This window comes from Hippopotamus amphibius, chromosome 5, assembly GCF_030028045.1.
Source record: "Hippopotamus amphibius kiboko isolate mHipAmp2 chromosome 5, mHipAmp2.hap2, whole genome shotgun sequence".
Lineage (NCBI taxonomy): Eukaryota > Metazoa > Chordata > Mammalia > Artiodactyla > Hippopotamidae > Hippopotamus > Hippopotamus amphibius.
Genome location: NC_080190.1, coordinates 47,498,011 through 47,525,296, shown reverse-complemented (window position 1 = coordinate 47,525,296; position 27,286 = coordinate 47,498,011). Strand labels below are relative to the sequence as shown.

The window sequence follows — 27,286 nt, the reverse complement described above, 5'->3', positions numbered from 1 at the left end:
ACACAACCTTGCATATATTGTTAGTGAAAGGACACCTGAATGATGATAATCTTCTTTATTCATAGAATGGATAACAAGAGGGTTAGTAGTTCAAAGTTCAAGAATTTATTATGTCTCTCTACTATCATAAATCACTTATAGTTGTAAAATACATCGTGTAAATCATACTTTGTTTTGGTTATCAACTGAAATTCTCAGAATAAACTTTCTTAAAGACATAGTGGATTTAAAAAAAAAAATTTTTTGTTACTAGCATTAAGTAACCAGGGTTTTTGAATTTAGGATCGATAGCTTACCTATTTCCAAAAAGGAGTTGTTGGCTTTATTAAATAAAGTATTAAAAACATGGAACCAATAGCACAAAGGTACTTCAACAGAGAAATAGATCTTGTTATATTGTTATAACTAGAGTATGTTATGGTTCTGATATCAGCTGTATTTTATGCTCAGTGAAATCATTTCATTGAAGTATGTCTTATTTTTAAAAATACAAAATATTTGTTTTTTAAAATTGTAAATTGTACGTGATTTTTCAGGAAAAAAATTCAAATAGTATAACAGTGCCTTTCCCCCTATTCTCCCTCTCCCAGGGCAGTCACTAACACTGGTAACTATTTCTGGTGTATCCTTTCAGGCCTTTGTTTCTGGTCACATACATAAACACATCAACACAATTCCAATTTTTCATAAAAATATATTGTATCAGCAACTTTTTGCTTTCATTGTGTATTGTGTTATATAGTATGTCATATTTCTGTGCTTATGATACACATCATTCTTTTAAAAAACTGTATTGTATTCTGTAGTGTAGATGTATCATAAAAGTTCCTCTGGTGATGAAATTTTAGATTTTCACCATTTTTTTGTTAGTATAATGTATTAAGCATTCCTGTACATTATAGTATACCTTGCACAGTATACAACTTTTTTTTTTTTTGGCCATGCCGCAGGATCTCAGTTTCCTGACCAGGGATTGAACCCAGGCCTTGGTGGTGAAAGCCCAGAATCCTAACCATTAGGCCACCAGGGAACTCCCAGGGTCTTGTTTTATACAACTTTTTCTCTAGGGATGTTTCACAAAAATGTAATTGCTATCAATTTAAATTCCCAAAGCTTGTCAAAGGGTAAAATCCTTTTTGTTTTAATACTTAAAGTGTACCATTAGTTTCTTTAAAAAGTCCTTGAGGTTTTAAACAAATAGTTGAAATGTGGTATTTGTATCCTAATCCAATTTAGGATATAAAAATGAGATAGTCAGATAGAGAAAAGAAGGATTTAAACTGATACTGTTTTGAGGGGAAAACCAACGACTGTTTTTTGGCTTATTAGTGGTCTGTTTTATTAGATATTCTCTGAAACTAATTGACTTAAAATGATATCAAACTTACAGAAAGATTGCAAGGACAATATAGGGAACTTAACGTTTTGCCGAATTTGTTTCTCTCTATATATTGGTACATAATTTGGTTTTTACTGAACTATTTGAGAGTAGGTTGTATACATCATGCCCCTTTTACACAGTAATGCCTCAGTGTGTATTCCTAAGAATGTACATTAGTGTGTACTTCTGTAACCACAGCACATTTATCAAATGTGGAGAATTTAACAGTAATACAATGGTTTAATCTATAGTCCATATCCTAATAATGTCTCTTATCATATTTGTTTTTTTGGCATAGGATCTAATCCAGGATCATTTGTTGCATTTAGTTGTTATGTCTCTTGGAATTCTTTAATTTGTAACAGTTTCTCAGCCATTTTTTTTAAATGATATTATCAATTTTGAAGAGTACAGGCTATTTTATAAAATATTGTTTAATTTGGATTTCTGATGTGTTCTTATGAGATTCAGGTGATACATTTCTGGCTGGAACATTATACAAGTGTGGCCTTCTTAGTTTATCACGTCTAAAGGTCTGCAATGTCTGTCTGCCCATTATTAGTGATATTCACTTGATCATCTGGTCCAAGTGTGGTCTGGCTTCTCTGGTACACAGTTAATATTTTCCCCCTTACAGTAATAAGCTGTGGAGAGATACTTTAAGATCATGCAGATATTGGGATCCTCATACTTCACCCCTAGATTAGACATCTGTTGATGATTCTTACCTGAAGCAGCATTTACTCTGATAGTTGAAAAACTGTGGTTTTTCCAAATCTGCCACTCCCTCTGTTTTAACAGTCAGCATTCTGTTGTAAGAAATAACTCTTGGAGAGGGGGGGAAGAAAGCAAGCCCTCCACTCCCTCCACTCACAGATACAGAGAACAAACTAATGGTAATTAGAGGGGAGGGGCAGTGGGGAGGAGCAAAATGGGTGAAGGGGATTAAGAGGTACAAACTACAAACAATTGAATATAAAATAAGTTACAAGGATGTAGTGTACAACACTGGGGATATAGTCAATATTTTATTTATTGAAGTATAGTTGACTTTGTAAGAAAAGAAAAAAAAAAAAGAAATAGCCCTCCATTACTCCTATGCATGTGTGTTCTTTTTTTATGATCAACTTGGAGTCATGGATTCTTATCTTATAAAGTGTCATAACCCATTATAGAACTTGTTTATTTTGCTGTTCAAATTGTCCTAGATTTGGCCAGTTGGGAGCACTTCCTTTCTGTCACAAGCTATTTTTGCCTCATCTCATACCTTCCCTTTCTAGCTCTGGAACCAGCCATTTCTCTAAGGGGCCCTGGTTCATTTTTAGTGGGAAATGGTATTTAGAAACCAAGATTTGGGTGCAGGTTTGCTCATTGCCGCTGGGGTGTCATTGCTTCCAGGTCTCTTCAATGGACATAAATAAAAAGTGTGTATAAATATTTTAGAAATCATGGTTACATATTGATACTTCCAGTTTCATTCCAACTCCACAGAGTTCTTTTTCTTTTCCTGATTCTAAATTTGTTTCCCATTTACCTCATTGAGAACCTGGCTCCCAGCAATATTAATGTTTTTTCTTAATCCTATAATCTTCAGGATTTCTATACCTGTACAACTGTAGAAAACAAACATAGAATAAAGAATTAAATATGGAATTCCCTTTTACTGAGGGTATGTGGTTGGAAACTCTTCGAAAGTTATTTGGATTAGGATTTTGGTTGTGTGTGGTTATTTTTACCCCTCTCTTCTGAATGGTAATATTATTCATTTGAAATACAGTTTCTGTTTTAATTTAGTTCTCTTCCTTCAGTAATATGTCAATATTTTTAAATGCTTATAAAATTACTATGCTTCCAAAAGTCAAAATTTACAAAAAGGTGTATCAGAATTGTCACTCTATTCCCTATCACTCCATCCCATTTCTCAGCATCCTTTGTAGGTAACCAATTCATTGTTTTTCTGCTTTATCCTTTCTGAGTTTCTTACTGCAGAAATAAGCAGATCTCTGGAAGTTTTTGCACTTCCCCTTCTTTCTGACACAAAAAATAGTATGCTGTATATACTGTTTTGGACATTGCTTTTTAAACTTAATTTATCCTAGAAATCAGTGTTATCAGTTCATGGAGTGCTTCCTCATTGTTTTTTACACCTCATTTGTACTTTATTGTGCATATACCCCAGTTCTTTCAATCAATTCCCTGAATTTCCTTTTGGACTTTTGTTTCACTGATTTGTTTATCCTAGCAATAATACCTCCGTGTCCTAATTTAAGCTGCTGTGTAATAAGTCGATTATGGTAGAATAAACATCCCACTTTCTTTTTCAAAGATTATCTTGACTGTTTCTGGCCCTTTGCATTGCCATATAAATTTTAAATCAACTAGTCATTTTCCCCAGGAAAGCTGATAAGATTTTGTGTCTGCTTTGAATCTGTAGTTTGCTTTGATGAAATTTGATTTCTTTATAATCCTGAATCTTCCAGTATTTGAACTTGGGCTATCTCTCCATTTATTTAGGACTTCTTTAATTCTCTTAGACATAATTTTCAGTGTAAAGTTCGTACACTAGATTTTTCCTAAGTGTTTGATGCTACTGTAAATCATGCTTCCTTTTTTTTTGTTAGAGAGAACTTTATTTATTTGTTTGTTTATTTATTTAGGCTGTGTTGGGCCTTCCTTGCTGCGCGTGGGCTTTTTCTTAGTTCTAGGGCGCAGGCTTTCTCTAGTTGCAGCGAGCAGAGGCTACTCTTTGTTATGGAGCATGGGCTCTAGGCTCTCAGGCTTTAGTAGTGCAGCACGCGTGCTCAGTAGTTGTGGAACATGAGCTTAGTTGCTCCATGGCATGTGGGATCTTCCCGGACCAGGGCTCAAACCAGTGTCGCCTGCATTGGTAGGTAGATTCTTAACCACTGTGCCACCAGGGAAGTCCCATGCTTCCTTTTTAAAGAATTTGTGTGTAGGGGGGAAAATTTCAAACTTAGAAAAGTTGCAAGTGTAGTACAATGAGCTAATATATTACCCAGTCATTTGGATTTACCTATTGTTAATATTTTGCCACACTTGCTTTATCACTTTATATATGGTAATGATTTTGCAGAATCATTTAAAACAAAATTGCAGGTGTCATGACCCCTTTCCTCTAAATAATTGTGTAACTCCTAAAAATAAAAACATTTTCTTATCTAACCATGGTAAAATTATCAAATCCAAAATATTTACTATATGGTTTTTGTCATTATTCCTATAATCTTTATAGCAATTTTCCCTTAATAGTCTTTACAACAATTTTTCCCCATCTAAGGCTATATACATTGCATTTAGTTATTACGAGCCTTTTAGTTGCCTGTCATATGGAGTGGTTTTTAAATTTTTTCCTTATCTTTCATAAGTATAAAATATTTGAAGAGTATAGGCATATGGCATTTTAGAATATTTAAATTAAGGTTGTCTAGTTATTTCCTCATGATTAGAATCAGATGAATGCATTTTTGATAAGAATACTGTATGAATTATGTTGCTTTCTTGAGGCATCATAACATAAAGCACAGGATGTCAATTGCATTACTGGTGATATAGCTTTGATCACCTGATTAAATGATGTCTGCCAGATTTTAAACAATTTTGAGAGGAATATTTCGAGACTGTTAATTATCACGTTTCTCATCAAAGTTTTCACCAAATGTTATAAGCACCCATTGGCAATATTTGACCAACTCACTAATTACTTTGTTAGTTGGAAAATGGTAATGTTCTAACTCTCTTTTTCCTGTTACATTTGTTAGTTGGCATTCTTGTTGTTTTTCAGCACCAGGTGACATGTGGGATCTTAGTTCCATGAACAGGAATCAGGCCCTTGCCCCCTGCAGTGCAAGTACAGAGTCTTAACTACTGGACTGCCAGGGAAGTCCCTTTTTTTGGGGGGGGGGGGGGGGGGCGTTATTCTATAAGGATTATAGATTTTCCTTTTCTCTCTCTCACTCTCTTTCTCTTTCTCTCATCAGTAGGATGGAGTAATGGATTTTCACACTTCAGTGAATGGATCTTATCCATTATTGTTGCTACTTATTTTGATGCTCAGTTGTCCCAGATTTTGGCAGTGGGAGCTTCTTCAAGCTGGATCCTGTGCCTTTTTAATGTTTCCATATTTTTTTTAAAGCATTTTCTCACTTTGTGGCATAAAAAGATGTCCCATGTTCATCTTGTACTTTTCCCTGTCTCAGCCCTAGACTGAGCCACTATTTTCTTCAAGAACCTAGTTCCTTTGGGGGTGAATGGTGTTTAAAAACCAAGATCTGGGCAACAGGTGTACTTATTGCTCCTTGAGTATGGTTGCTGTTTGTCCTTTCAGCAGACTGGATTAAGAAATAAATAATTTCATATTATTAAAAATTAGAGTTCATATTAATACCTATAATTAAAATCTAATATTACAGCGTTCTTCTTGGCCTCCCACTGTTATATATTCATATCTCCCTTTTTTTTCTCACAGAGAATTCTGTCTCCCCAAACATCTATATATTTCTCATTTTGGAATATTTAAATCAAGCATCCATTCCTGGACTAAAGTCCACAGGGTCATGATAAATTATCCTGTATATATTGCTGGATTAGCTTTATTAATGTTTCACTAAAGATTGCTGTGACTGTGTTCATTTGAGATAATTGTGTGTAGTTTTCTTTTAAGTCTTTGTTGGGGTTTTTAAAAATGAATATTTTGCCTCATAAAATGAGTGGGGAAATGTTCCTTACTTTTCTGTTTTCTGAACAAATTTGGTAAGATTTTTTTTTCCTGTAATGTTTGATAGAATTTACTAATGAGCACTTTTTTTGGACTACAGTTGTCTCAGGATATTTAAAAATATGAATTCAGTGTTTTTGGTAGACATAGGACAGCTTAAATTTCAATTTCTTCTGTCTGTAAAGGAGTTTGTTCATTTCATCTAAGTTGTTGAATTTATTGGTATGAAGTTCATAATTCTCTTATGCTTTTAATGTTTGTAGGATTTGTAGTGATATCTCATCTTTCATTTATTCCTAATAATGATTATTTATGTTTTCCTTGATCTGTCTAGCTAGAGGTTTATTAGTTTTATTGATCTTGGAGAACCTTCTAGTTTCACTGATTTTTCTCTGTTTTCCATTCTTATGTCATGGATTTTTTTTTTCCTTCTGTCTTTCTACTTATTTGGGGTTAATATGTCCTTTTTCTAGCATCTTAAGTTGGAACCAGCTTTCTTTTCTAATACAAGCATTTAAAACTACACATTTTCTTCTAAGCACTAAGTACAGTATTTTGGATACTGTGTCTTTTTAGTTCTAGAATTTCTTTTGATTCTTTTTTAGACTTTACATTTGTCTCCTAAAGTACCTCATCTATTCAGCATTTATATCTATTTTTCCTATAAGTTCTTTTGCATACTTATAAATGTTTTAACATCCTTGTTTGCTGGTTATAACTACTTGGTCATCTGTGTGTCATCATCTGTTAACTGTGTTGTCTGTTGATTATGCATCACATTTTCCTGTTTTTGGTATATCTCATTATTAATGTCTCAATTTTTAAAATTGAATTTTGGGCATCTTTTTTAAGGAACAGGGGGGAGTGAAATGTACATTTTTTTGCTTTGGTTTGCTCCACATAGAGTATAGGTGCTTCCCTCTGTTTAGGGTGAGGGGCTGATAAATCATATTCCCCCTAGAATTTAGTTGAGCTGGTACTGGGCTGCTGTCTTATATTCAATACATTTGGTATTGGCTCAGCCTTCCAAGATGCTTCCTTTCTTATCATGACTGTTTTTAGCTGTGAGGAATTTGGCTGCTGTATAAGATAATATTGGTTTACTTTTAGATCTTGGAATTCATTCACTGGGAGAATGCCTGGTATTACTATCTTCTCCTCCATGGCTACTTTCTCTGAAAACTTGGAGGGAGTGTTTTGCAGAGTGAGTAGTGTGGGAGAATTGCTGGACCAAGCAATCTGTTTTTGTGTTAGGACTATTGTCTCTAATCCATCCTGCTACACCCCACTGTTGTCTACAGTCTGGCTGATTTCTGCTTGCCTGCTAAAATATTTGTCTAATGGCAGGTTCACCTGTATCTAGATGAGGTGCCTGCCTCAAGGTAGGGAAGCTTCATGGTTCTCTTCTCACTTATGAATGCTCCATTTCCACCCCCCTGCTGCCCCGAATTCAGTTCATCAAGGCTTTTCTACATGTTCCATTCTTCATTAGCCCACTGAAAATATCTGTTACTATGGGAGTGAAGGCTTTTCTTGTTCTACATCCCAGGCTTTGGGAACAGAATTTCTCTATAGTAACGTTTAGCTATATTACTGCTCCTTGAAGTCCCAAAATCTTTTGACTGCTTACCAACCAATCTTATCCATATGGATTAACCTTTACCTTATAACTAGGACTTAAAACAAGTAAACTTGATTACTGTATCTCTTAAGTTGATACTTCCTGCTTCTGTTGATTAAACTCTGCATTTTTGTTATGATTAAAAATTCCTGACACTGCCAAAAGAAATAGAAACTTAAGTGGCATATTTTATCAAAATTGTAGATAGATTTATTTGAGCTCTGTTGTGTTCTAACTAGCATGATTTTATGAAATCTCAAAATATGAAAATTTAAGATTTTAACATATAAACTTGGGCATGTATCTTCATGGCATAGTGACAGGGCCAATGTTAGAGTGTGTGTGTGTGTGTGTGTGTGTGTGTGTAAAATGGCTTTAGAGAAAGGTTTCCCCTTTGAGTGGGCATATTATCAGAAGTTACCCCTTTCTGCTCTAGGCTTGGTGCCTGATTTCAGCCTCCACTTTTCCCCTTGGCTACATGCGCTCATGCTGTCTGTACAGCTGTACACAGTGCATCTGAATCAGGAAAAATTTTTAGTTGCTTTCTCGTAACAGATGAGAAAAACTTAAAATTACAAAGTAGGAAATTCATATAGAACCATTGTTAACATTTTTTTGTTTGCCTATAAAAGTGGGACCAGTTTATGCTACTGCTTTTAACTTACTTCTTATTTAACTGTAAATAAAGATCTCCTGGAAAGTCTATTACTGAAGAATTTCTGTAAAAATTTACGTGTTCTATTTATTAGAAAGTCTGAGGGGGCTATAAGGGGAACAGTGGTTGGAGAAAGTAAAACCAAGCTGTTTAGAGTTTGTGTTCTGGTGCTTTGCATATGACAAGCACTGAAATATGTTGGTTGAATGTTTAAAATTTCTGAAATAAGTAAAAGGAAACCCTTAAATTTATGGAAGTGGTTTATCTGTAACTTTAGGAACAAATCTGTGATGCAAGATACACTCTTACTTAAACTATTTTAAAATACCCGATTTTTGTTCTGTAGGTATACTGCAACATCCAGATGGCACAGTTTTGAAACAGTTGCAACCACCTCCAAGGGGTCCAAGAGAGCTGGAATTCTATAATATGGTAAGTGAGGTAAGAGTTGTTTTGTTGTATTCAAAGAATTTTTCATAGTTTTCTGGTGATGACTCAGTAAAAAATACATTTGACAACGTCTTAATATACTGTGTATGTGACTGAAACAAAAGCTTCAAGGAATACAATGCTTATCTTTGCCTATGCAGTCTAGTATTTTATATTCAACTTCATTTTTTAAAGATTTGATCTACTAAATTGATTTCAACTGATGGGTTGTGACCTACATTTTCAAAAATGCTTAGCTGAGAGACCGTTTCTGTTTCTCAGAAATGCTGAGTTTAAATAATTGTTTTTACTATAGGATTTCTTAGAGCCTAGAATGTGCTGATGTGTGCTGTGCAACTCCAAAGGAGGGTAGTGGGGAAAGGGGACACTTAACATCTAATTAACCATATTACTAGTAATACTTTTCAGAACATTCACAGTGTTTTGCAACTGCCATCGCTCTCTAGTCACAAAACATTTTCATCACACAAAAGAAAACCCTGTACCCATTAAGCCCATGATGTCCTATTCCTCCCTTCCCCCAATCCCTGCCAATCTGTCTTCTATGGACTTAGCTATTTAGGGTATTTCATGTAATTGGAGTTTCACAATATGTTGCTTTTTGTGTCTAGCCTCTTGTGTTGAGCATGTTTTTAAGGTTTGTGGTATGCATTAGTGCATTGTTCCTTTTTATGGCTGAGTAATACTCCATTATGCTTACATAACCACATTTTGTTTATCCATTCATTCACCGAAGGACGTTTGGATTGTTTCCATCTTTTGGCTTTTGTAGATAGTGCTGTTATGAACATTCATATGTAAGTATTTGTTTGAGTGCCTGTTTCCAGTTCTTTTAGATATATACCCAGGCATGGACTTGCTGGGTCATAGAGTAATTCTACACTTAACAAATTGAGGAACTATCAAAGTGTTTCCCAAAGTGGCTGCACTATTTCACCACTAATATATGAGGGTTCCACTTTCTCCATATCTTCACCAACACTTGTTAGTTTTTCTTTTGTTTTTTTTTTAAATGGGCATTCAGGTGAGTGTGAAGTGTTAATGTTATTGTGGTTCATTTTGATTTTCATTTCCCTAATGGCTAATGATGTTGAGCATCTTTTCATGTACTTATTGGCCATGTCTATATCTTCTCTGGAGTAATGTCTAGTTAAATCTTTTGCTCATTTTTTCATTGGGTTTTTACTTTTTTCCATATTTTAGATACAAATCTCTTATCAGATATGTGATTTGTATGTATTTTCTCTTATTCTTTGGATTGTCCTTTCACTTTCTTGTTAGTGTGCCTTGAAGTGCAGACTTTTGGTGTCATATTTAAGGTTATGAAGGTTTATGCTTATGTTTTCTTTTAAGAACTTTATAACTTTAGCTCTTAAATTTAGTGCAAAAAAACAATGCAAACCGAAAAAGTACTGCTGTAGTGCTTTACCACCATTAACTTGTTTAACAGTATCCTGTGAGTTAGGTACTATTATTATCCTCATTTTATACTAAGGCATAATTAGTTTAAATAATTTGACCAAGATCATTCACGTAGTTAATGATGGCCACTTGATTTGAACATACATAGTCTGGCTCTAGAATATGCTAACACTACTAACACTGCGTCTTTTTTGAGGAAAATATTTTATATTTACTCCGTAAAAGTCCTGCACATAATTTGCTGAATTTATTCTAGGTACCTTATTTTTTTGCTTCTATTGTAAATAGTATTTTTTTGAATTAAGTTTTTCAGTGATTGCTAGTACACAAGAATGAAATAGGTATTTGTATAGTGTTCTTATATATAGTAATCTTGCTGAACTCTTTTTTTTTTTTTTTGCCTGCACTACGAGGCATGTGGGATCTTGGTTCCCTGACCAGGAATTGAAACCATGCCCCTTACAGTAGAAGCATGGAGTCTTAACCACTGGATGGCCAGGGAAGTCCCTGAAATCTTATTAACTTATATTTATCTGAGACTTTCTAACAGTTCTAGTTGTTCTCTGTATAGATGGTTACATCTTCTGTGATTGGAAGTTTTGTTTGTCCCTTTTGAATCCACATACTTCTGTCAGGGACTCTAGTTCAGTGCTGAATTGAAGCAATGGTGGGAGCATCTTCCTCTCATTTAGAAGTGCTTCTTACATTTCCCCATTAAAGTGTGACTTTCAATCTAAGTTTTTGAGAGGTACTTCTCCCCAGATTAAGGAAATTGCTTTCCTTGTGAGTCAAGATTCTGTCAAGCAACAGATGGTGCATTCTGTCAGTTTAATATAAGGACTGTTTACAAAGGTGTAGTCAGAGTTTAAGGCCACCTGCAAGAGATAAGGCCATACCATCCCTGGGCCTGATTGGCCAGGAGAGGGAGTGGTTGCTGAAACTCAGGGAAGGTAACTTTATGAGAAGTCTTGAACTGATAAGGAGGGAACTAGAGAAGTAAATAAGCTGACCTCAACTCTTCTCCTACCCTCCAGTCTCTTGTACCAGGAAGAGATAATGGCAAGAGGGCAAGGAACCCCCCTTGATGCAGTCAATTCAAATGAGCTTCTTATAGAAGGGGAAGATATATAACATCCAAGAAACAAAATATGAATGGGTATTGAATATTTTTCAGCTACCTTTTCTGTATCTATTGAAATGGTCATATGTTTCCTCTTTTAATCTGTTAATGTGGTAAATGCCATAATAGATTTCTAATATTACATTATCTTTCATTTTTGAAATAAACCTGCTTGGACATGTTTTTTTTTAATTTGTTTTTTAATAATGTGCATTACTGGATTTTGTTAGTGTTTTTTATTTAAGATTTTTTTCCAGCTATACTCATAAATGAGGTTGAACTATTATTTTCTTCACATATTGTCCTTGTCTGGTTTTGATATTGGGTTTCTTTTAGCTTCATAAAATGAGTTGAGAAGCATTTCTATTTTGTGGAAGAATTTGTATCAGATAAGGATTTTGTTCCTTAAAGGCTTGTTAAAACTTAACCTGTAAATTCATCAGAGTGGCCTGTTATCGCTGTCTTTTTCTTCCTTTCGTCTTTTCCATCCTTTTTTTTCTCTCTTTCCTGGGAAGGGATATATTTTTAAACTAATGATTCAGTTTCTTAAATGTCTTGATTTTTTACTTTGTTAATGTGATAGTAAAATATAGATTTATAAGTTTTACATAATTAACACAGCTGGCAGAGTCCTTCATAGTATTTTTTGAAATGCTGTACTAGTTTAGTTATGACTCCCTTTTAATTCCTGATATTATTTGCTGTTTTTCTCTTATTCTCTATCAGCTTGGCCAAAGCATTGTTATTTACTCGCCTTGTTTCAGTATAGTTGCTCTATTCTCATCCGTGACTGGTCCCTGAGTTCAGATATCCTTCAGTTCAAGTCTTCAGAGTGGACCTCTGTGAGCCCAAACATGACTGCTTAGCTTAGCACTTTGGGTTTCACCTTTATTTTAGATCCCTGTAGAATTTCCTTTTTAACCTTGGGAGCTCAGTTATGTGTTTCAGAAAATATTTATCATATGTTATCCTACATTTCTAGGTAGAAAGTATTTTAGGTTATCTTGTTTGGCATGTTGCGGTACATACCAGTCTTGCTACTTTAAAAAAATATATAAAGTAAGAAGAGAAAGTTTACCTTTCGACTCTTACAGTTCTTTTATCTTTTCACTTAATAAATATATCTTGGACTTCTTCAAGTAAGTACATAGAGATATACTTGATTCCTCCATCTTGTTGTTAGATCATCAGGAATACTCTGTGCCCTCACTGTCATTGTGCCAGGAACAGAGGGATGATAAGGTTCACTCTGCTCTTAATTACCTTGGCCCAGAAGTGACTAATATCTCTTCTACTCACATTTCAATAGGAGAAGCTGAAAAATATTGGGTTGGCCAAAAAGTTCTTTTAGGTTCTGTAAGATGTTACGGAAAAACTGGAACAAACTTTTTGGCCAACCCAATAAAATGTATCGTGGATATTTGGTGAGTTTCTGCCATACTTGAATTTATTCTGTAGAATTATGTTGTATGTAACTACTTGAGATAAATGTGGTTTGATATATATAATTAGAATTCTGATACTGAGATTTCATGAGCATTTTACATGAGTAAACTTAAATGGTTTTGGATAGTTAGGTAGAGCTTATTTGGCAAGAGTTAATGGGGTAAGGTGTCTACCAAGTTGTTTTTAAAACAAAAATATTTTCTTTCTTTCCTTTTCTCGGGAAAAAATTAAGAATCTAGTTCCAATATATCTGGATATTTCTAGTCTTTTCTAGAATTATTACTGGGTATAAATCAAAAAATTAAATGAGCAATAGTTAGACTTACATTGAGTTAAATGATACTGTTACCAAGTCCAAGCAAAGTCCAAGCGTGCCAGTGAATCAGAGACGAGATGTTGAGGCAAGGAATACAATTTTATTCAGAAAGCTGGCAGACCGAGAAGATGGCAGGCTAGTGTCTCCAAAAAACCATCTTATTGGGTCTGGGTGCCAGTTTATTTTATAGAATCAGAGAGGGAGAGGCAGTGAGGAAGTAAAGTAAGGAGGCAGAAGAGAGAGAGAGGGGCCTTGCAAAGTAAAAGTAAAAAGGGTTATCAGTCTTGCAAAGCATCTCTGGGAATGACTAGCCTTGGGGAGGGGATGTGTTAATTTCTTCTTTCCTGCAGCCATTTACAGGTGGGCAGGGTTCTCTGAGGCAGGCCATTATGTATGATTATAATAACGAAAGCAACGAAAAGCAAAGGTTAAGTCAAAGAAACAGATCCAACCTTGAGTCCAATTTAACTCTTCCCTGTTACAATACTTTTTTTTTTTTAAGGTAAAATCACAATTATACCTTACAAATATAAAAGAAATGCATGGTAAAGACTTTTGTTAAACTCATTAAATTATTTATTTTTTTCATTAAATTATTTAATGAGGGAACTAGGCAGATGTTAAAACTGGTTCAAAAGAGAAGTCAAAGAAGCACAAATTTATTTGGCATAAAGGGGAGGTGAATGAGTGTACTTAAGAACACTTGTAAACTCTCTCCTTTTAGGGGAGCTGGAGGGAAGTCAGTTGACCCCCTTCTGGCCAGGATTTATTTATTTACATATCGTCCATGGACAAAAATTCTTTTGCATTTGGTAAGAATTATGTACAACTTACTTTGTTATAAAATAGCTCAAGGACAGTGAAAGGCTAGATTAGATAACCGAGGAGGATGTGCTCTAAACAATACACAGTTTTTCATTGGAGACACATAGTAATCTTTTTTTATCCCCAGATTTACTTCCAGGTAAAACTCATACCAGATAAATTATGATTCAGCAGTATTGTGTTATTTGAGAAATGTGTGGGGCACTTATAAATAAAGCATTATAAGAAACTAACATGCAAATGTTATGTTTCTCTTTGTTTCAGGTTTATGCTGCTGATTGCACTGATGGTGTTCTTTTAGAGCTACGAAAATATTTGCCAAAATATTATGGCATCTGGTCACCTCCCACTGCACCAAATGGTAATCTTTTCTTTAAAATCCATATTTTAGTCTTAATTCATGAGAGTTGCTTTTTAAGAAGCTTAAATAAGATTAAGCCGAGTATTATAAAAACAGAATATAAGCATTTTTCTTACTACTCTCTTCTTCATTAAAGAAAACTTATTAATTTTGCTTTTCATAACCAGTTTCTTGATGGCATATACAATACAAATTAATGACCAATCTCTTATAATTGAAAATATATATACTGTATTAATTTACAGATGTTCTTTTTCCCAAACATATTGAGCAATTTCTTTCCCCATTTTGAAAAAAGAAATCAAGAAAAATATTTTCTTTGTATACCTTCCTCCATATCTTCTGTCTCAACTCATGCATTCCCTACCTGCACACTTTAAATAGCAATCTTTTAAAAAATACTAGTAAGTTTCATAGTTAGAGGACAAAATGATCTATGTAAGGGCATAGCATTTCTTTGTTAATACTTGAAACATATTTGCCACATTAAGGCCTTTGACAGAGCAGACAATTCAGTTAAACTGGTAGCATGACTGCTAACAATTGAGGAAGATTCATGAATGAGGGAAGAGTTTCAAACTTGACTGAATTTAAGAATAACCCATAGGCTTGTTAAAATGCAAATTAATAGGCTCAACTCCCAGGCATTTTGATTATGGAAATTTGTGTTGGAGTCTAGTGATAATGCTTGTTAAATGAAAGCTTCAAGTTTTTTTTGATGTAGATTGTGCTTGAACCACATTTTGAGAACAGGAAGAGAAGGGGACTCCAGTTTGAGCTTGTTCTTTTCCTCAGTTCTTTGTCTCCCTTCTACTCCTTCACTACTTGCGCTAAGTTTTATTGATAAAGAATCAGCGTATCTCCCCGTGAGTATCCTCAGATGATAGTAAATCAATGGTTCCCCAGGGTATTTAAGATTCTTTTGTACTTCAGTTGCATGTGGTAAGCTTTGCTTTGCTCTCCTCCCCTCCTGTCCCTGCCCCTCGCCCTCCCTTCCCTTCCCTTCCCTTCCCTTCCCCCTTTCTTTCCTTGCCTCTTTCTTTCACCTTCCCTTCCTTTCCCTTATTTAATCTAGCCTCAGGCTAGATTAGATATCTAGATAGTTAAAAGCTCAGTTTAAAAAATTATTTAGAAGGGGTAGAGGGAATTCCCTGGAGATCCAGTGGTTAGGACTCTGTGCTTCCACTGCAGGGGGCACAGGTTCAATCCCTGGTCAGGGAACTAAGATCCCACATCTCAGGCACTGCAGCCAAAAAACGAAAGATTGGGGGGGAGGGTAGAATAACTGAGCAAACAGCATCATTATTTTGAAAAACAGACTATACAGAGAGAATTTGAGTAAAAGAAAGAAATATTTTAATTGCAAGTAACATTTTATAATTTAGGATTACTAGCACATGATTTAAAAATTACTTACTTGCAATCAACAGCCTTTTTGGTCTTCAATACCAAATAATCTTGAGGGACACCTACGCTAATGTATTGTAGAGCAGTAACTTTGAAGACTTGGCTGCTACGTTGGTTATTTCCAAATTTTGTGAACTTCCACCGACTCTGTTAACCTTTTTGAGCTCCACTTTTTCTTCTGTAAATTGAAAATAATATTAGGTAGCATTGTGAAGATGCACGTTATATTATGTGAGAATGCTTTGTAAACTCTAATACTCTTATTTGAATATAAATGCAGTGCTACTGAGATGAAAAAATGAGGAGAGGAAAATGAGAAAAGAGAGGAGAAAATGTAAATAGAAGTATACGTATTTAAAGTGGTCCTGTAATACCAACAGTTGCCTCAGGGAATTTCCTATTCCTTTCCAATTTTTAAAACAAATATTTTAATTTGCTTTTTAAAACTAAAAAACAATTTTTTTTGGCTGTGTCTCACGGCGTGCAGGTGTTCCCCGACCAGAGATTGAACCCACCAGAGATTGAACCCAGGCCACAGCAGTGAAAGTGCAGAGTTATAACCACTGGACCACCAGGGAACTCCTTTTCCAATTTTTTAGTTCTTGAAGGAGTTAGATAAAACTGTTGCGCATACAAATTGCTCAGCTTTGATTTTGCTAGAGAGTTCGTGGAATCATTTTTCTGTTTTTATCATTTTGATTGTAAATGAAACAAATATAAGATGGGAAACTTTTGACATCTTTAGCCTACGGGATCATGAAAACAAATATTTTCTTAAATTTTAGTAGAAAAGTGTGGTTTGCATTACTGAACTTTACATAGTATTAAATTAACGACAAATTATTTCTCAACTGTTTTTTTTCTCTTTTTATTTGAGCATCTTTTCTTAAGTGCTGAAGGTAGAGTTTTATACAGCTTTGTATAATTCTTAGAATCCAGAGTTATAAAATGTAGAAAGTACTGCCAGTTTGCTCAGCAAGTTCTTGTTGCTTAAGAGAAGCATGAAGGATGTGCTGACCAATAAGGGTTTTTTTCTTTTAAATTTTTTATGGCAGTTTTACTGAGTTATCATTTATGTACCATAAAACTCATCCATTTAAAGTGTACAATTCAGTAATTTTTTTTATATTTGTAGAGTTATACAATCATCACCATTAACAAACCTTAGAACATGACCAGTTGGTTTGTTTTTTGTTTTTTTTAAAGGTAAAAACATTTGTTAGCAATTACATTTGAAGATTTGAGGCTAGTTATACATATTAAATCTCATTTTACTTGTGTTTAACCACGTAGATACCTACTACACGTACCATCAAAAGCCTTTTGATAGTTACTTGGAGGAATGTAAAAGTGTCTTCAAGTAGGTGTGAGCAAATTGAGAGTTCTCAAATGTAATCTCCACTCATTTATTGGTAGGTTTCTGGATCTAGCTACTAGTCAAGTTTCAGGAAGCATGGACTGAAATAAGCTGTTCCCTTTCTACCCCTTTACCCCACATTTGGAGGCTCAAGGTCTCTTCTATTTATAATTCCTTTTACTTTCAGCTTCTGTTGCTCTCAGAAATAGCTGATGATTGATGTGAAAAACAGAAGCAAGACTTCCTCTGTTTTCCCATTTGGCTTCATTGACGGGCAGGGATTCACCACCAGGCCTTTTCTCCTTGGGAGGTTCAGAAATGAAGATGGTAGCCAATACCTAGATATGGTGGAGAAGAATGTGATGAAACTTGGAACCCATATTCTAATGATTTATACAATCAATAATATTCATTAAGGGGATCTGAATAAGTCTTCCTTCACCTCCATAAATGTCTTCATCCTTGTCTTTCCTTTAAAGGAACTAGTTATTTCATCTTTACTGTGTAATTATTTGTAGGTTTTTCAGTTTTTCCACAGTATTTCAAATTTTTTTTTAAATTGTTTTTATTTTTCTGCCTTTTTTCACTTAGAGTGTCAGGACTATATTCTAGCAGTAGAATTTTTTTTTATGTTTAATGTATTAGAAAGCAATATAAGTGTTTTATATTATATTAATATATAATATATTAACATATATTATATATACAATATATTATATATATAAAATCCATTAATATAATTTTGTATTATATTAATACTTAATATTATACTTAATAATATAGGTATTTATATTAATATTTAAAATAATTATATTTAATTGTATATATTTAAATAGAAAATATATTTAAAATAGAAAAGCTTTTTCATTCATAGTAACATCTGTCATCAATAGCATGAAATATATAAATAGTTTGAGCATGTTAACCATATCATTGGTATAGCCACTGAGAAGTCTTACTTAATAACCTGTTTGTAGCACATGAAGTGGTGTACTTTGGAATACCTGGTAGTTATTTTCATGATTTTTACCTCAAAAAATTAAGGAACTATAGAAATTGTATATACATTTTCCATAAATTAATAGGTAAATAACAGATTTATCTCTGTGGCCATAGCCCATTAAACTAAACAATACTTGTAGTCAGTGTGACCTCTTGTAATGAGATCCATGTATTTATGAAATAAATACTTGTTATTTATTATACCAATACCAAGACTAAGCTTAATGGAATATCTTTTAGCTCTGAGGTTCACAAATGCCAGTCCTTAGACTTCTGACAGACTGGCTTCATCAGGATCTGTTGTCCTAAATAGAGCTTTTAAGAATTTTAAAAAGTAAATGTAGTTATTTTGCTATCTTTATGATTTATACAAATATGCATATGTGTGTGTATATATGAAAAAATCAGCTCTCTTCATTTTTTAATATTCAAAACGTATACTTACAAGTTACATCATATCAAATAGTCATAATTATTTTCCAAACATCATATTAATGTAGTTTAATTTATTCCCTTGACCTTGGTCAAAACAAACCTAAACTATTCCAGATAGACCATTATCTTATTCTTAATCCATCAGATTGTGGAGATGAGTTTTAGAACATATTTTCTGTATACCTAAAAATTGAAATATATTGCTCCACTATAACCAGAGGGGCTTAGCTGAAAAAGTGGCCTTTGTTATCAAGTCTGTAGCATTGCCTTATAAATTAGGCTCCCCTGTAGTAAAATGCCTTTGATCATTTAAGTTATTAAGTCTTGAGATTAACCTACTTTGAATTGAGCTGTCTTCCACTGAAATAATTTGCTAATAGCAGGGTTTGATTTTTTTTAAAAAATAACTTAGAGGGAAAGAGAAATGAGAATCTCAAAATCTTGCTTTTCACTTAAAAAAAAATCAAGGCCAGAGAACTAAAAGAATACACTAAACCAACTCTCAGTAGGCCTTAAATGTAAGGATTATTAACTTAAGGCTACTAATCAATAATTTAGCAGTTATTTGGTAATTCCAGTCATATAAAACATCAAGAACCTGAAAGCTAGATGAAGAAAAGCACTTTGTCTAGTCAAAATAAATGTCAAATAAAACTGATGATTCTTAAGCCCGGTTACTGAAGGAATGGCTCAATTTACTACAGGATGAGGAAGGATAAATGCAAAATCCCCCTGGGCAGTAAGAATGAGAAGGGCAGTCAAGGGCATTGATTCTTTCAGCAAACATTTATTGTATTCCTACTTTAAGAGTTTGCATTTGTGTTTTTCTTCTTCCCAAGAGAAGGAAGAAATAGGGATTTTATATTCAGATTTGCAAAGTCTCTACTCTAGCTTCTATCATTTCTCTATCTTATTACAAAAAACAGTGTATTGTTTGTTTTTAATCACTACCAAATTGGCAAGTAGAAAATAATAACCCTACACTGAACTATAGATGCTGTGATAGTTAGCTAGGTTTATACACTATCTTTATACTCCCATGCATAGCCTCACCTCAGTAAGGCATTTAGGGTTTCTTGAGTTATGGAAATTAATGATGATAAATTTGTGAATGCTAATGATTTTCCATGTTAGGATCTAATTAGTCTTCTGATACTTGAGATGGAAGCCTTGTTACTGAATTTTTTACACAACTTTAGGGAGACGTTGAATCTGTTTCCTTCCCTTTTACTCAAGGTAGCTGAAGATGGGAAGAGAGAATCTGAAGGGGGCTGTCCTGTGCTACTCCTTCCCCGTCTTCTCCTCCCCTCCTGTGGTTATCTTTTAAAGCACAGAAATGGGTGGGTTCCAGTTTCTTGATCAGGATATTCCTACTTGTCTCATTACTTTTCACTGTCAGCAAGTTCATGTCTGTGTCCAAACCTTTTATTTTCTCTTATCCTGTTGAAGATGTCCATTTGTTAGAAACTTTCTTTAAAATGTGTCATGCTCCTTCTTATTTCTGCCAGTGTTGGTCTCTTAGGCTGCAGTTCCTTTTTTGTCACTTGACTTTACCTAGTTCTACAAAGTTATAATCCTCCCTCTCCCCATTTTCCTTTGACTAAGGGATAACATTTTTTAAAATAAATTTATTTTATTTACTTTATTTAAAAAAGTACAACCTTATTACTTTGATTAAAAGAAAATATAATCTCTTCTGTCTTCGAGGAAACGTTTTTACGAGAAGTGCTTCTTGTTACATTCATAACTGAAAATTATGATCTCATCCAGAACTTTGGGAAGATTCATTCACTTAGGAAGTGGGGGAAGAATTTCTTTCCTTACTTCTTTCCCTCAGTATACCTGGACTCTTATTTTCAAGGTAAAACTGTAAGGTCAGCTACAGTGTGTGTTAACTGGGATGTTTATAGTTTTTTACTTGAATATCCATTTGTGATAGTTTTCTGGGGGAAGATGTATACAGGATGCCAAAGTTATTTGCAGATGAATTTTTGAGAATTTCTTGTGTCCTAAAAAGCAGGCTATTTGTTTTTCCTTTGGGACTAGTAAGACTAGAATATATATTTGGCAGTGACCATCATTTGAATTGATTTGCCTTTCTTAAACTGTACCTGTTGTATCCTCTGTGGGAAGGATTCACTCCTGTTACTAATTTTAAATGAAGACAAAAATTATTAAAAATACTAAGATATCTGCTGAGGCATATATGGTATAAATTATATTCAAAAAGAAAGTGTATTCTGGGACAGCCTTTAAAATAATCTTATTGCCGTTTTAGTGTCCTTGGAAGCATTATCTAATTCATACCTTTTGCTTATGGTTGAATATTATTTATTCCATCTCCTGCAAGAGTTTCTCTGTGATATTTATACCTGTTATAAATTTGTTGGTCAGTCTCTCCCCCCCACCCCCTTCAGGTGGAGTAATAATAATTGTTGACTCTGGATTTGTTTTAACTTTTTTCTCTTTTTTAAGATTTCCTCGTTTTTGTTTTCCCTTGAGTAGTAATATGTTTTCCTGTTACTAATTAGGGTTTTTCTTTAATAACAGATTTATACCTAAAACTGGAAGATGTGACCCATAAATTTAATAAGCCCTGTATAATGGATGTAAAGATAGGGCGGAAAAGCTATGATCCTTTTGCTTCATCTGAGAAGATTCAGCAACAGGTCAGCAAGTACCCATTAATGGAAGAGATTGGGTTCTTGGTGCTTGGCATGAGGGTAAGAGTGATTTTTAGTGTAATATACACATTTCTCGTTACATGTTCTTCCTTTGAAAATTATAGATGTCACTTATATTTTGGAGTTAGGTTATCCATAATTCCCCAGTACAGGCATAGATTTTTACCTTTTTTGTTCACTGGTATATGGACAGTGTCAGGAATTATTCTGATACACAGTACATGATTAATGAGTAAATGAATGGCTGAACCTCAAGGCTTTGATAACTTTGTTTTAAAGAAGTTTTAAGTATAGGTGTGAAATAAATAACATAAGTGAATGTGACATTTATGATTTTCCAATGAGAAAAGAGATATCCCTCACAGGGATATCTCTCAACTGTTATTTTAAAAGTTGGCAGGTAGATGCAAACACATCTTTAAAAATTAATTAATTAATTAATGTTTGGCTGCATTGGGTCTTTGTTGCTGCGCACGGGCTTTCTCTAGTTGCGGCGAATGGGGCTACTCCTCATAGTGGTGCATAGGCTTCTCATTGCGGTGGCTTCTCTTGTTGCAGAGCACGGGCTCTAGGTCTGCGGGCTTCAGTAGTTGCGGCACATGGGCTCAATAGTTGTGGCTCACGGGCTCTAGAACACAGGCTCGGTAGTTGTGGAGCACAGGCTTAGTTGCTCCACGGCATGTGGGATCTTCCTGGACCAGGGATCGAACCTGTGTCCTCTGCATTGGAAGGTGGATTCTTAACGACTGCACCACCTAGGAAGTCCCTGACCTCACTCTTATGTCTACAAGTTGGTACTAACTGTTGGCTGAACCTTTTCCCATGAGGTTCCTCATCTTCCAGAAGGCTAACTAGAGCTTCTTTGTGTACTACATTCCAGAAAGGCAAAAGTGAGAGCTACAAGGCCTGTTGAAATCTAGGTTAGGAAGTCACTTCTGTGGAATTTTATAGCTCAAAGTATATCACAGGGCCAGTCCACACTGATAGGGATGAGAAGACTCCACTTCTGTTGGTGGGAATAGGGAAGTCACAATACAGATGTCAGTATGCACAAGGATGTTGAGGCCGTCTTTGCAAACAGTGTGCCACGTTAAGTAACATGGAATGGTATGCCTTCTAGATGTGTGGAGGTAAAATTTGTATATGTGGTAAATTACTGCTTCTATATAAACATTATGGGTCGTTTTGAAATTTATCATGTAAGATGATGTACAGTCTTCCTTTTGAGTTTTAAACTGTAGGAAGCATTATAAATGAATTGTTACTGTGATAATTATAACAGCGCAGTTGAATTTGGTGGTCTGATTGTAAATAAAACCAAAGAAATTACTGATACAGTTATTTCATTTTAGAAAACTCTAATTAAATGTGTGTATATAGTAAAGGGGAAAAGGGTGATGGAATAATGGTAAAAAAAAAAAAAAAACAAAGAATAAACATCTCACGGGAATCTGGCTGGGCAGCTATTTAAACCTTCACTGTTTTCAAATCTCTCACCCTCCCACTTTCCTTCTCTCTTTTAGCAGATAACTTTGCCTTCTGCTTCAGAAAAAATAAGCCATCACACAGGATTTCCTTTAATTTCCTGCTAACAGATGTACATACCTAACCTGCAACTGCTTTCATTTCCTCTTTATTCCCTTCCTGTCACATTGAAGAATTTTTCATCCTCCTGTCTAAGGACAGCCCTTCCCTATGTCCTCTGGATCTCATTCTCTCTCACCTCTTCAGGAACCTAATATTGTTGATTCTCTCTTGTCTTTTTATATCTCCAACTTCTCTCTTTACTCTTTTCCTTTTGTTTTAAATATGTTCAAATCACTCTCAATTTAAAAAAAAATTAAAATGCACCTTTATCCTGCTCTGCTCTCTGGCAGTGTATTTAAATTGTTTCCCCTTTGCATCCAAACTAGTTATATTTGTTTCTGTTGTCTTCCTTCCCACTCAGTATTCTTCAACCCATTCTAATCCGGCTTTGGCTTCATCATGCCAACAGATTGGTGCCTCATGAAGGTCCCTAATGGTGTCTTCATGTCACTAAATCCAAATGGCATTTTTCATTACTCATCTTACTTCACTTTGAAAAGCAGCCTTCAACACTTGACTAGATCCTCCTTGAAACATTCCTTTCTGTGTCCATAACACTACACCGTCTCCTGTTTTTTTCCTAAGACAACTTTGCAGTCTTCCTTGCCAGTTCATTTCTTTCTGTTTGTACTTTAAATATTGAGATATTCCACTTAGTTGCATTTTGCTACCTCCCTCTTTTTTCTGTTTCTTCCTAACTAGCATCCATTGTTCTCATTGGTTCAGTTTCACTTACACTGATAACTCCCAAACTTCAGCCTCTGGTTTTTCTTTGATTTCCTAATCTATATAGGCATTTAACTTTATAACTTTTTAAAAAATTAATTAGTTTATTAATTTTTGGCTGCATTGGGTCCTCATTGCTGCACATGGGCTTTCTCTAGTTGTGGTGAGTGGAGGCTACTCTTTGTTGCGTTGTGAGGGCTTCTCATTGTGGTGGCTTCTCTTGTTGCAGAGCATGGGCTCTAAGCACATGGGCTTCAGTAGTTGTGACATGCAGGCAGTAGTTATGACACGTGGGCTTCAGTAGTTGTGACATGCAGGCTCAGTAGCTGTGTCTCACAGGCTCTAGAGCACAGGCTCAGTAGCTATGTGGTGCATGGGCTTAGTTGCTCTGTGGCGTGTGGGATCTTCCTGGACCAGGGCTTGAACCCATGTCCCCTGCTTTGGCAGGTGGACTCTTAAACCTCTGCGCCACCAGGGAAGCCCTACTTGGATAACTTAAAGACATCTAGGACTAATATGTAAGAAACTGACTTACTTGCCTCCTGCAAAATAACAACCACAACAGTAGCAGCAAATCTCTGTTATTCTCTGCTTCAATAAATGGCATCATCGTATGTCCAGTTTTATGAGGGAGAAACTTCATAGTTTCTCCTCTCAGAGCCATCCATCAATCCTCTTGATCTTAATCCCAAGCACCTGAGTCCCATTGTCAAAATTATTCCTCTCTAGACTAGTGAACTCTCAGTTTCAGTTTTGCTTTCTTCCAGTCTATTCTCCAAACATTGCAAAATGTTTGTCTAATTGTGACATTCCCCAGCTTAAAACTCTTCAGTGAGTTTCCGTTGCCTTTAAGATATATATATACAGGATAAATAAATAAGGCACTGTGTGATTTTGCTCTCCTGGGTTGTGTTGTTTCCCCAGACAAATAGAAGTTCCTCTGTTTATATTTTTAATAGGATTTTTATTGAGATATAATTTATACACCATTCAGTTCACTCATTTAAGGTATACAATTAATTGGTTTTAGTGTATTCACAGAATTGGGCAGCCATCACCGCATTTAACTGTAGAACTTTTTCATCACCCCAAAAGAAATGCCATACCTATTAGCAATCACTCATTTCCTTCCAACTGCCAACCCCCAGATGCAGACACCTCTATCTTTCTGACTCCATAGCTTTGCCTCTTCTAGACATTTCGTATAAGCAGAGTCATACAATACAATACAATACAATACAATACAATACAATACAATACAATACAATACAATACAATAGGTGGTCTTCCAGTAATGTTTTCAGAGTTTGTCCATGTTGTTAGCATAAATCAGTATTTTATTCCTTTTTATTGTTGTGTGGATATACCACATTTTGTTTATCCATTTGTTTGTGGTCGACTTTGAATTGTTTCCACTCTTGGGCTATTATTAATAATGCTCTTGTGAACATTCATGTACAAATTATTATGTGCATATGTTTTTGTTTGGGGGGTGGGGGTAGTTCCTGAATTTGAAATTGGTGGGTACTGTGCATTAAGTTTAACTTTTTAAGAAACTGCCAAAGTGTTTTTCCAAAGTTCCTGCACCATTTTACATTTCTACCAATGATGTATACCTTGTTATTGTCTCTCTCTCTCTCTCTCTCTCTTTTACTATAAACCATCCTAGTGGGTGTGAAGTGGCACCTCACTATGGTTTTTATATGCGTTTCCCTAATGGCTCATGGTATTGAGCCTCTTTTCATGTGCTTATTGACCATGTGCATATCTTCTTTGGAGAAATGTCTGTTCTGATCCTTTGCCCATTTTTAATTTGGGTTATTTTTTCTGTGGCTTGTTTTTTCACTTTCCTGATAATGGCTTTGGAGTACAAAAGTTGAAATTTTTTATTTTTGGGTGTGGTTTGAGGAAAGGGTCAAACTTTTTCTTTTGCGTATGGATATTCAGTTGTCCTAGCACCATTTGTTGAAAAGACCATTCTTTTCCCCCATTCTCGACACCCTTATTGAAAATAAATTGACCATAAATGTGAGAGTTTATTTTTGGACTCTCAGTTCTCTTCTGTTGCTTCATAGTGCCTGTCTTTATGCCAAAACCATGTTTTTTTTTTGTTTTTTTTTCACCATTATCGAGGTATAATTGACATAAAGATATTTATAGTATACATTGTGGTGATTTGATATATATACACATTATGAAAGGATTCACTCATCTAGTTAATTAACACCTACATCACCTTACATATTTATCTTTTATTTGTGTGTGAGAACATTTAAGTTCTACCCTCTTAGCAAATTTCAGTGATGCAATATGGTGTTATCAATTTAGTCACTGTGTTTTACATTAGATCCTCAGACTTTATTCATCTTATAACTAAAAGGTGAATACCAGCCTCTTTCTATTTCCTCCACCTCCTCCCGGCCCTTGGTAACTACTTTCTATTCTCTGTTTCTATAAGTTTTTGGGTTTTTTGGATTCCATGTACAGGTGATGCTGTGCAGTATTTGTCTTTCTCTAGCTGGCTTAATTTCACATAGCATAATGCCCTTAAGGTCCATCTATGCTGTTGCAAATGGCAGGGTTTCCTTTTTCATAACTGAATAATATTCCATTGTTTATTTACAGGTGTACCTGGGAGATATTGTGGGTTCAGCTCCAGACTACTTCAGTAAAGCAGATATCACGATAGAACAAGTCACAAGAATTTTTTGGTTTCCCAGTGCATACAGAAGTTATGTTTATACTATACTTTAATGTGTTAAGCAATAGCATTATGTCTAAAAAAACAGTGGGCATTCCTTAATTTTAAAATACCTCATTGCTAAAATAAATGACAAAAGAAGTATAATAGTAATATGAAAGTTCACTGATCACATAACATAATGATATAATAATAATGAAAAAGTTTGAAATATGGTGAGAATTACCATCTGTGACACAGAGACATGAACTGAGGAGATGCTGTTGGGGAAATGGCGCTGATAGACTTGTTCAATGGAGGGTTGCCATAAACCTTCAATTTGTGAAAAACACAATATCTGTCAGGTTCAGTAAAATGAGATATGCCTGTATACACCACATCTTTATCCATTCATTCATTGATGTACAGTTAGGTTGTTTCCATATCTTGGCTATTGTGAATAATGCTGCAATGAACAGGGAGTGCCTATAGTGCCATGATATCCTGTTTTCTTTTTCTTGGGTATATATGCAGAAGTAGAATTTCTGGATCGTAATGGTAGTTCTAATTTAAGTTTTTGGGGAACTTTCATACTGTTTTCCATAGTGGCTGCACCAGTTTACATTCCTATAGTACTATTCAAGGGTTCTCTTGTCTCCATATTGTCACCAACACTTGTTATTTGTTGTCTTTTTGATGATAGCCATTTTAACAGGTGTGAAGTGGTATTGCATTGTGGTTTTGATTTGCATTTCCCTGATAATAAGTGATGTTGAGCACCTTTTGATGTTCCTGTTGGCCATTTGGATGTTGTCTTCGGCACAATGTCTATTCAATTCCTCTGCATGGGGAGGATAGGGGGGAGTCGCGGGAGGGAGGGAATATGGGGATATGTGTATAAATACAGCTGATTGACTTTGGTGTACCTCAAAAACTGGTACAAGAATGTAAAGCAATTATATTCCAATAAAGAGCTTAAAAAAATTTTTTTCCTATCAAATTGTCTGACTTCTTTATATATTTGGAATATTACCCCTTATCAGATATATGATTTGCAGATATTTTTCTCAGAACCA

General features: G+C 34.8%; 1 protein-coding gene across 1 annotated transcript in view; it reads left to right on the top strand.

The window, feature by feature from the left end:
• Window positions 1–27,286, top strand: part of IPMK (inositol polyphosphate multikinase) — a 41,937-nt gene that overhangs the window by 3,265 nt on the left and 11,386 nt on the right. The window contains exons 2-4 of the mRNA XM_057736917.1: window positions 8,739–8,824; window positions 14,236–14,332; window positions 21,084–21,256. Of these exons, the coding sequence (XP_057592900.1) occupies window positions 8,739–8,824; window positions 14,236–14,332; window positions 21,084–21,256 (356 nt within the window). The remainder of the gene's footprint in view (window positions 1–8,738; window positions 8,825–14,235; window positions 14,333–21,083; window positions 21,257–27,286) is intronic.